The sequence below is a fragment of the Candoia aspera genome, chromosome 1 (assembly GCF_035149785.1).
Source record: "Candoia aspera isolate rCanAsp1 chromosome 1, rCanAsp1.hap2, whole genome shotgun sequence".
NCBI classification, from domain to species: Eukaryota; Metazoa; Chordata; class Lepidosauria; order Squamata; family Boidae; genus Candoia; species Candoia aspera.
In genome coordinates, this window is record NC_086153.1 from 329,436,827 (window position 1) to 329,448,422 (window position 11,596).

At 45.3% G+C, this 11,596-nt stretch overlaps 1 protein-coding gene across 1 annotated transcript; it reads right to left on the bottom strand.

Annotated features, from left to right (window-relative positions):
- Window positions 1-568: 568 nt before the first annotated feature.
- LOC134488270 (erlin-1-like) lies at window positions 569-11,483 on the bottom strand. The gene is made up of 11 exons (XM_063290608.1): window positions 11,335-11,483; window positions 10,424-10,505; window positions 9,595-9,641; window positions 8,448-8,509; window positions 5,830-5,955; window positions 4,006-4,079; window positions 3,228-3,286; window positions 2,849-2,940; window positions 2,240-2,329; window positions 1,666-1,745; window positions 569-1,446 (listed from the first exon to the last, which is right to left on the bottom strand). Exons 1-11 carry the CDS (start codon window positions 11,481-11,483, stop codon window positions 1,240-1,242), a joined length of 1,068 nt encoding a protein of 355 aa, XP_063146678.1. The 3' UTR covers window positions 569-1,239.
- Between the last annotated feature and the right edge of the window lie 113 nt (window positions 11,484-11,596).

Consider the following 11,596-nt stretch of genomic DNA (forward strand, 5'->3'; position numbering starts at 1 on the left):
ATGTGAAAGCCTAACTCTCTTGAGATCTATAATGCTGGGAATCGTGGAAGGAAAAATAAGAGGACAACTAGCATCAAGATGGATGGATTCAATTACAGTGGTGATGTAATTGGATGCACTGATGGAGGAGCTGAAGGTTCAAGTTGGGGACAGATCATCCTGGAGAACATCGGTCTGAGTATTCACTAAGAAACAGCACCAATTTGATGGCACATAATAATTCATTGTAGATTTTGAGCTAATAAAGTTTCATTGATTTCTGAATGTTAAAGACATTTCTATTTTAGTTTTTTTAAGCAATTTAAGATCAGAAGGCAGACAATTCTAGCTGTTACCGAGTTGCTGTTCCATCCTACATCTCCCAATAAAGACTAGCCATGTTAGGAAAGTGACTGTTTTCTGAGATTTTTTAAGCAACATGTTGATTATAGGAGAAACAGCTGAATCCACCACAGATACACCTGTCTTAGAAAAGGTTATGAAAATAGCTTTATTTTCCCTATTCCAAATACCAGTATTTTGCGTATATATGTATATATATATATGAAATACAAGCCTTTTTTTAAAAAAAAAAAAACTCTGAAATGATACTTTCCAGTCATGAGATGTATCTTCTTCAGACACATTTGTAAATTCTGAAACAAAGTTTTCACAGCAAGAACACAATTGAGTTGGAGCCAGAGTCTAAGAAGTACTCTCAATATTTTTTACTTTACCAACAAGAGGTACCAAAACTAATTTTGGTACATACTACCCTGGAGTCATGAGTTTATCTCACCAAGTCATGGGACTAAGCTCTTGGTTAATGACATCAGCTTCCAAACTCCAGCAGTAAAACTTGTGATTGAGGACATTAAGGTCTAGTACACCAGTCCCTATGTTACAGTTGTATTCAATGTAGGAACAAGTACCTCCCTGCAAGAGCCAAATAGCCAGATTCAGGTATTTTAATTGCCAATTCTTTTCTAATGATATATGTTAGCACTTGGATTACTTTAATCCTTGGAAACCCCCAGGAGCCAGCTTCTGGTCAAAAACAGTCAAGAACACCTTTGGATTCTCTTTCCAGCAGGCTATGGAAAATAACACAAACTCAGTGCAGAACTATGTTTATACCGCAGAAAACCTGTGATTCCTTTCCTGTTTCTCAATAAGGCAGTCTGAGAACAATAACTGCCCTGATTTTGAGGCAGTGGATTATTTAGATGTTCAGATCAAGGAGGCTACATGGCGTGAGCATCAAGTTGCACTTTCTCGAGCCCTGAGGTGGTGTTTCCCTGTTTCTGAGACAAGGTGAGCTTCTTTAGCAGTCCTTGCAATCATGTGTTCAAAAGCCCAAGAACCTAGAAACAAGTTAGTGGGGAGGCTACTGCCAAAGTATAGCTTGCTGTTAGTAGCAATTGCTTGGTATTTCATCAGCTCCAGGTAGGCTGGTGTGAGTTTCAGCTGTCAAGGAGAAGAAGAAAAAATGAATACACCTGGGAAGTTATTTGCATTACAAGAATTAAGTGCAAACACAGCAGGCCACTAGTACGGGATGTTTTTACAAACAGACATGTAGCCACTAAATACTTGTTTTCTCCCCCTAGAAGTAGGTTTTGCCTTCATGTGTCTTGTTCCCCCCAACCTTTGCTCCAAACGCTGGTGTAAGCAAGGGAAACTCACCTTATTTGAGTCAGCTGCTTTTTGGGCAGTGTAGTATTCTGCATCAGCCTTTGCTTTCTCTCTTGCTAAATAAGCAGCATCTAAGAGGGTAGCAGCAACATTTTTGTCAGCCAGTTTTAAGCCATCAAGTCACTGTCTATCTGTTTCCTCCTCAGGTTACCAAAATAAACCTTTCTAAACCTCTGCAGCGTAGCCCACTGTGGAATACCTGAAGCCTAAGCACATTTCTTTTCGGCCTCAAAGAACTAATACAGAGAAGACGACAAAAGATGAGGGAAGATTTTGAGGAAGGCTGAAGTATTGGGGGGGGGGGCTGGAATGTAGTGACAGGAAGAGATTCCATTAAGCCCTATTCCTGTTCTGAAACCGGGGGGGGGAGTAGGGAGGGGGTGCAAGAACTAATATTTCCACAAAGGAACAAGTAAACAACATTAATCATGCCTACAGAGCCCTCCAAGCAGACTGCCCTAATCTTTGGAAATCAAGGCAACAGTCCTTCCACCCTAGTTCCCAGACTCTGGCTCTTTGCTCAGAATCACTGAACTAGCAAGGGATGGCAGGGTGGCGCATATACCTTCGAGCTCAGAAATTCGTTTCTCTGTCAAAGTCTCCATGACCTTCTGCTGGTACTGTATCTTTGCCACCTGAGCAATCTTCTCTGCTTCTGCAATTGGAAAGCATTCACAGTCAAGTTCAAGAACTGTATAGGCTACAACAACAGCCAAGTGCACCAATGCCCCAAATTCACACAGTCAGCCATCCTGAAGCTCACAAGAAAGGATCTGTGGTCTAGCATAAGCACAGTTAAATCCCTAGGGGTCCAGGAGACGGATGTGCAGCACATCCTTGCCCTCACTTTCCTTCTCTTAAAGACTCCACTATAGCAAAGGTACGCTAGCAAATGCCTGAAACCGACCAATGGTCAGTGTAGGTCACCTCTACACTTCTCAGAGTAATGCTGCACACAAGGTGCCCTGAAGGTCTACTGGACACACGTTTAAGGCTCTTTTAAAGTTATGCCACGCAACAATGGCCATCAATACCCAACTACCACCCAGGAGGTCTATGGTTCAGCCATTAGGCTTGCCTGTCTCCCCACCAGCAAGAGAAACAAAGAGAATACTTAGCCCAGAGGCAGTCAAGGGGGAAAAAAAGGTGACAAACTGAAGGTGAAGCTCATTACCTATGAGTGCTTTCCTCCTTTCCGTTTCAGCCTCCTTTTCCACGACTTTCTGCTTCTGCGTAGCTATCAAGAGTTTAGTCTTCTCCGCTTCCCTGCAGAGCAGAAAACAAAAAGGATTCTTGAGCTACCTACCTAGAAGGCGATCTCTGTGAACTGATCTCCCTTAAACGTCCTCAGCACAAGAATGCACCTTTGCAAAAGTCTCCATTTAACCAATGAAAAATCAAATGAAGACTTGGAAGCCAGAGGCAGAGACTACTATGCTACTGCATCCACGTGCTGCTTTATAAATTCCCCAGGGGCATCTAGCTGACCCCTATGAGAAGCAGAATGCTGGATATGCTTCTGAACTGATCCAGCAGGGTTTTCTTATACTCACACAAGTTCAAAATTCCTTCTGATTGCTTCAGGGATTTTGGGCTTTGTCACACGCACGGCCTGTACAGAAACAATCAAATGTCTTGGTCAAACAATACCCTGGCAGCATTTCCCAAGCATAAGTTCTCTAGCAGTGTTTCTCAAACTCAGCAACTTTGTGTGGACTTCAGTGCTGGCTGGGGAATTCTGGGAGTTGAAGTCCACACGTCTTAAAATTGCTGAGTTTGAGAAACACTCTTCTATACTCTCCTGGTAAAAAGTGCTCCCCTCTAATTTGTGGGAATGCTAATATGGCTTTTCCCTGCAGATACCCTTCTTCTCTGAAATGGCATTTCCCTGCTGCTTTCTATTCTTCCCCAAGCTTTTTGGGGTTCTGCACCTTTAAAAAAATCATGCTATCCGCTGGCTTCCCTAGCCCATCACATTCACCAAACCACCTCCTTAGAGACCTTTGGGCTTGAGAGCAGAGCAAAGGCAGTCCACAGAGCAGCGTGGAAAGGGGATCTGTGTCCCTCTCTTCCAGACAGCCTAGCATTCTCTGTGCTCAAATTTCTATATAACAGCAGCAAAAGGAAAATCTTGAAAGCCCGCTAGGATCCCTGCAATAAGTGTCTAAAAGCAATATTGCAAAGGTGCTCTTACATAGAATATAAAAACAGATACAAGCATTAACTAGAAAGACCCTTTCTTAGCTGTTTTATTTTTCTTATTTTAATTTGGCAGCTGTGGACATCTCTCTCTGTCACACAGACATACAATGAGCAAGTCATAGGTAATACCTGGATGGTAAGGCCTGGTGCCATGGCATTCAGGTCCTGTTGTAGTGCCAGCTTCAGGTTTTCATCAATTTGATCTAGTACAAGGAAACACAAAGTAAAGAGGTAAATTAACCAAACAGGGACACCTATGCCAGAGCCCAAAGTTTTTGTGTCAACTTAAACGCAGGACTGCTCATGGCAATGCCATCTGTTCAGCTGGAAAGGGGACTGAGATTAGGTAGCTACTACTCTGCTTCTAGCCAAGATACAAGAAAGAACAAGAATATAGGGCATATCTAGGTGGTCCCCATTACTCACACAGGTTCCATTTCAGCCTAACCACTGCAGGTAATAAAACTGTAAATAACAAAGCCTTCAAAAACATGTTTTACATACAGGTTTAATGACCCATTCAGCGACCATTCAAACTTACAACAGCACTGAACAAGTGATACTTACAACTGGCCCTCATACCTAGGTTGGTTGCGGCATCCTCACGGTCATGTGATCATGATCCGTGCGCTCAGCACCCAGCTCATAATTACAAGAGTCACAGCATCCCACAGTCACATGATCGTCATTCGTGACCTTCTTTGCCAGCTTCCTACAAGCAAAGTCTATGGGGAAGCCGGCAGAAGGTTGCAAATGGTGACCCTGTGAAGTCCTCACTTAATGAGCTGTGGTGATTCACTTAAAAACAGCAACTGGATATACCAGAATTTCTTTCACTGAGCAGCACAGTCATGGGACATCACGCTTTGTGAGCGTGTTACTTAGCGACATAAATTCTGGTCCCAATTGCTGTCATTAAGTGAGGACTACCTCAACCTACATCCTTTCATTCAGCAACCATTCGAAGTTACAATGGCACTGAATGAATGGTTATGATCAGTCCTCAGAGTTCCAGCTGTCCCAGCACCCCTGTGGTTACATGTCGCAATCTGGGCACTTGGCAACCAGTTCACACTTATGACTGGTTACAGTACCCCATGATAACATGATCACCATTTGCAACCTGCCCTGCTGGCTTCCCCAGAAAGTCAATGGAGAAGCTGGCAGAGAAGGTTGCAAGTTGCTGGGGTAAGTCTCCCCAGCCATGCACCCTCTCCCAGCCACTCTGCGCTCATGCTGCACCAGCCACTTGCACGCCCCTGTGCACCCCTGCACACTCTCCCCAACCCGTACCTCTCACACACTCCCCTGCACCTTCCCCATCCCGTGCTGTGCTTCTCACGCACCCCTCATTCTCCCTGCACTGCGCCTCACGCACTCCCTCACCCGCTCCCCAACCCTCCCTCGCACCCTTGTGCACCCTCCCCCATACCCCTGCACACACCCTTGCTCCCTCCCCCACCCAGCAGCATCCACTTACCTGGCTGCTGCCTTGGACTTGCAACTTCCTGCCAGCTTCCACAGTGATTTTGGTTGTGGGAAGCCGGCAGGAAGCTGCCTCACCTAACAACCGTGGGATTCAGTTTACGATGGCAACCAGGACTACAGGGATTGCCATCACTAAGTGATTTATGACTGCATTGTGTGGCGATGGAAATTCCAGTTCCAATTGCCGTTGTAAGTCAAGGACTACCTTTATGTGGAAAAGCCCATCCTCCATTGTGCAAACATAAAATAGACAAAAAAACACTCCAAAGGCCATCCTCCAAACAGAACTATGGACCCAAAACCACAGATATGCAAAACCCCTTACCATGGATAGCAAGGTCTGGTCTGTATTTACCAATCATAAATATGCAAAACTGCAGGTAATGGAACCGCCAATAATGAGGACTGTTTGGGACACACTCAGCTCAAAGACTCTCTGTGTAGCCAAGGGACAGTCACACTTACCAAAGAGCTCAATGTACACCTCCTGCAGGGTATGGATGCTGCAAAACTGGTTGAGTTCATGATGGATCTTATTGAAGATGAGTGCCTTGTCATAATCAGCAGTATAATTCCTCACAATGTCATAAACTAGGAAAGGAATGTCAATTTATTTGTCAATTACACGCCACCTCAATCACAAAGTGATTCTACACAGCTTATACAATACAATTACAACATCAGGTCAAAATTACAACTACAAATAACAAAAGACAACCAGCAATAGAACATATGGCACACATTGAGAAGGACAACATATTATCCAACAACTACCATTGGAGCAGATCGTTCTACTCTACCCTGGGACCTGCCGAAAGAGCCAGGTTTTACAGAAGTGCAACAAGGTGAAGGGCATATAATCTCAGGGGGCACACCATATGTCACCTAGGTTCCACAAGAGAATGCTTTAGAGCTGAGACCTGGAATGTACCAAGTCATCCAGACTTTACTGGTTGAGCAGAAACAACCAACAACTTGAATTTCACCTGGAAGCTCGCTGGTAACCAATGCAGCTCACAGAGCAGTGGGGTTACCTGAGCAAAACAGGAAGCACCCTTAACTACTTGCACAGCTGCATTCTGGACTAGCTGCAGCTTCCAAGTGATCTTCAAGAGCAGCCCCATGTACAGTACATTGCAAGAGTCCAAAGGGGAAATTAGATGAGAACTAAAGATGATAAATCACTGTAACTAGCAGGTCCTTGAAACCAAAGCTGCTCGGTCTTCCTAGGGTTGAGTCTAACCCTTTTCCTCCCAATCCAGACCCTTACAGTTTCCAGGCACTGGGACAGGACCTCCACATCATCATCTGTTCAGCCAGGAGTGGAGATATAAAGCTGGGTATCATCAGCATATTGTTGGTAGATAACCTTGCCCAGTAGCCCCATGTAAATGTTGAACAAAAATGGGGAGAGTTGAACCTGTGGGACCCTGTAAAGCAGGGTTCCTCAACCTTGGCAACTCTAAGCTGTGCGGACTTCAACTCCCAGAATTCCCCAGCCAGGGGAATTCTGGGAGTTGAAGTCTGCACAGCTTAGAGTTGCCAAGGTTGTGGAACCCTGCTGTAAAGCAAGACTCTTAGACTGGATCTCTCCCTCCTTACCAACACTGATTGGAACTGTCCCCAGAGGAAGGAAAACCACTGCCAAACAGTGCTACTCTTCCCATCCCCTAGAGACAGTGCAGAAGGACACCATGATCAATGGTGCTGAATGCAGCTGAGAGATCAAGCAGGACCAGGAGAGACAAACCACTCCTATTCCAGTCCCCGGAGAGATAATCCACAAGCCTGATCAATGCTGTATCAGTGCTGTACTCAGATCTAATGCCTGACTCCAGATAACCCTCTTCCTCCCAGGCCCTCTGAGTGATCGCACTACCACCTTCCCAACTACCTTTCCCAAAAAGAGAAGGCAAGAAACAGGACAAAAGCTATTCAGCACTGCTGGGTCCAACAATGGCTTCTTGAGTAGACAGGAAAACCACTTCTCAAGGATGAGTTAACCATCGCTTGAACCCAGTGGCTGGCCACCCCCCAGGAGGCCTTGACCAATCAGAAGGGGAAAAGGATCTAATCTACAAATCCTCATGAGGATCTGGGTTCCCTTAAAAAGGGTTGCTGGGTGGCATTCTACATATGCAATGCGGGCAGAAAAATAAGCATGCCTTTAGTGTTGCTGTACAGGCCTAAGCTTGTACATGTATTTGGTAGGACTCATTCTTCATCTTCCTCCCTTGGCACTCTAAACACCTTTTCTGATGTTTTACCTCCCAGAGCTCCTCAGAAAACCAAGGAACAGCATCACTCAAGTGCCATCTTATCCAAGGCCACTGATGCTCCTTCATTGCAGAAAGCAATTAAGACCTCAGCCAAACTGCCCACCAGAGACTCATGGAATTCCTCAAGCGCCCTCTGGAAAACAAGCATCAGGCACTGGGGACAGACCAATCTAATAATCCCCTCTGCAGAAAGAGCAGGGCAACACTGGAAAGATGCAAAGGAGAGAGAGAGTGATTCAACGATGACAAGGGAGGCGGGGGGGGGGGGGGCTCAATGTAAGGAAAAAACCCTCCTCCTTCCATCTCATCTCCCTATACCCAACCAAAATGCTCCTGCAATTACAGGACAGTCACTAAGCTCACTCCTGTTTTCTCACCTACATACACATGCAAGTTTCTACAGTAAAACGCCCCAATCCAATCTGGTATCCTCCAGATTTGTTTGTTTATAATTACTATTTATAAGGCCACTCCAACACAAAACTAACTCTGGGCATTTGTTCAATCAATATTTATTTACTTGCTATTATAACTTCCAGAATTTCCCAAATTAGCGACCTAGAAATTTTCTTTCTTTATGGACCACCATATAAAATACTAACAAGCCAACTATAACATACCCTCCTTTAGGAGCAATAAGCTTCACATCTTCCTTTCCTATTTCTACCATGTACTTGCCTACCTTCCACCCTCCCACCACTGATCCTGCTTTGAAGCTGCCCTCCCAAACTTGAGGCACCCCATAATTTCACTGTTCTCTTCCCTCTCCTAAGCGTTTTTCTTTCAAAGGGAAAGGGAACATACCTGCGTATGGTGCCAGCACATTCACCACCTCAATTCGGTCAATATAGATCATGACACCACCACTGCAAGAAGATGAGAAAGATCAGCTACACGAGCAGAGAAAGCTCCTCCTTCATTCACTGCACATACGTACTTGCATGGCTAACAATTATCCAGCATGTTCTTTTCTGACAAGACAACTTCTTTGGCAGCAATACACTCAGCCTACACAATCCAGACTATAAACTACCGCCTCCAGACTGCTGGAAAGAAATCTTACCAAGTCTGTTTCTAAGCCAGCCAGGAATAAAATGCGCAGTTGCCTGAAACAGAGTCAAGGCTTTTTTCCAAGAGCACAAGGACAGAGTTAGCTGTCGGAGGAGGCCGTGCTAAGTCTTCCATGGAAAGCTCCTTATATAGGGAAACCTTGCCTTTGTTCCTTGAAAGGGCGTGAAACCCGCCCTCTAGGAATTCAGATAAAAGGTACTTAGCCGGAGTCCCGAGAGGGAGCACTTTGTGCTTAGGCACCTTGCTGAGTAGCAGTTTCTGCTTAACGTTTGTTGATTGAAACAGTAATCTCTCATTTGATCAAGGAAACTTCTGACTGAGCTCAGCCAGGAAGGAATGTTTACCTGAAGCAACTGGCATCTCTCACTGCATTTTAATCTTTGTGTTGAGCCTGTTCTAACTGTAACCTCTCACCTTTTGCTTTGACTATGACGGGAAGAATAAATTGCAGGAGGAAGATTTCTTCCCACAAGATCAAAACTTTTGCAAAGAATTTTGCTCAGCAAGAACCAACGAAGGTATCTTCATTACTAACAAACATTCTGAGACATTCTGGAAAAAAACCAAACTGAAGATGCAAGCTGTAGGCTGAACAGCCGTGACCAAAAGATTGTATGGAAGCCTCCTTGTATACTGTATATGCCTACACTCACAAAAGTTCCTTTCCACCTGGTGCCTGGATCATATGCAAGATGTCAAGGCAGCACCACATGACACAGGTCCGATTTATCTACTTCTACAATAGGGAATGATCCAATCTGTATCACTGAGCATATATGTCAGAGGTAATCAGCCAAGTGACCACTACAAAGAGAAGTCCTGATGTCCTATTTCTCATCTAGGCCAGAAACACAGTGTGAACTACAAAAAGACAACATACCTTGTCCCACAAGGCACATTTTTCACTTCATCGGTCTGCAATGTCGTCTGAAAAAAAGAACACAAAACTGATCAGCAAAGACACTACAGAGAGTAACATTTACTAACTTAAGAAGTATTGATGACACTTTGGAAACTAACTGAATTTCAGGAACATTTTGCTCATTTTCTGAGAAACAACTTCAAAAACTTCGGTCCCACAGAGCTACAAGCACTCCCACCACCTCCAACATCTGGCAAGAACTGGCATGAGATTGAGATCAAGAAACTGGGGGGACAGGGGATTTTTTTCAAATTATATTAAGAATTTTTCTCATAGAATAAAAGACAAACCAGAGAGAAAAAAAGAAAAGAATATGCAAAAATAAAAAAGAAATAAATTAAAGTTAAGACATACATTAGTGACTTCCTACCTTCTTTTCAACAGGTAATTACAATCTTATTATCCCTCCTCCCTCTTAGATATTACACAAGTCCCTCCAGCCCCTCATTTAATCCAGGGGGTCAGGGGAATTGCTAACAAGGAACTTGCTAAATTGGTATCTTTTCCTCCTTATCTACAAGCAACTAGCAAGACTGAGCATGCAAATGAGAGGTATAAGCTTATTTATAAGCATTTACCTGTACTGCAGCATTACTTATTACGTACACCTTGTAACATATTACCCTTAGGTGGATTTTTAGTAATGGCAGGCTACAATAGCAAGTATCAAAACATGCACTAGATTCTGCCCTGACGCTGTGTGGTGTGTGAAAGACAGAAGCAGCCTTTTGTCACCAAACCTGCTTTCCTCCCTCTGTTGTTTTCTGTCCCAAGCAGTTGCACAAACCTGTACTGCTCTGTAAGTTGTGAGAATTGGCAGCATGATGTGATAGCCTGGTCCACTCAGGGTAGAGAGCAGTGCACCTCCCCTGCAATAAATTATATACAAAAGAGAAAGCAAATAAACATGGACAGAGGTCAGAGAGGACAACTTCCTTATAAAACAACAGCCACAGGAAGCATTTGTTTCAGCTCTCCAACTCACTTTCCTAATACCACACTACAGTGATTCAGTGGCAGTCACCTGAAGATTAGAGGTAGAGGGACAAACTTACAGGTACTCAACATTTACAAGTTGCCTTCTGCATGCTCCCAGCTTAGTCTGGCTCTGGGCCTTTTCAGGGGCAGCACAAAACAAAGGGTGAGGGTGCCAATGTCACTTCACACCTTTTCAGGAACAAAACAGGAGGGCTGCCCTTTATTCCTGAGAATATTCCTGTTGCTGAATGGAGCCCTGCTTGTTCTAGGACAACCTTCTTACATCTGGGACCATGCAGAGGTATTTAGGACCACAACACTCAGTTTGGGTTCATGCATCATGCTAAGCTACCATGCACTTTGTTAACCATGGCTCAGCACAGCTGTGAACCCAACCAATTAAAGTTGCTTAACAAACTACAGTAAAGCAAACCAAGACCCAACACCAGTACACACACAGCCTCTGAGTCCCAAGGGCGAGGTTGGAATCCTGGGAGTTGTGGTCTTAACACACCTGGAGGACTAGAGTGGGGCAGGGTGGCCTAAGTGCTTGCCCGGAAGAAGGACTCACCCCAGGGCAGATGGCCGAGCACTTGCGGGGTCCAGAGCGAGGCAGGCGCCACGCTCTGAGCGGGGAAGGAAGGAGGCTCGCAGCTTCTCAGGGCGGGAAGAGAGGAAAGGGACCCGAGCCAGACGAGGGATCCCGTCGCCCGGGCTCACCTGTAGTAGACAGCCAAGTGCCCCTCTTCCACCCTGTGGACCGAGGCCCAGAGCAGCAGCGACAGCAACAGGCCAGCCGTCACTGCAGCCGAAACCGCCGGCCCGCGCCTCCGGCTCCTTGTCGGGATCCCGCCGCTGCTTCCAGGCATCCTCCCGTCGCTCAAACCCGGCTAGCGCTCCCGCCGCCGCCGCCACGACGTCGCCGCCACCGCCGCTGCAGCTGCTGCATCTAACGAAACGGAACAAGCTCTCCGCCTGCACT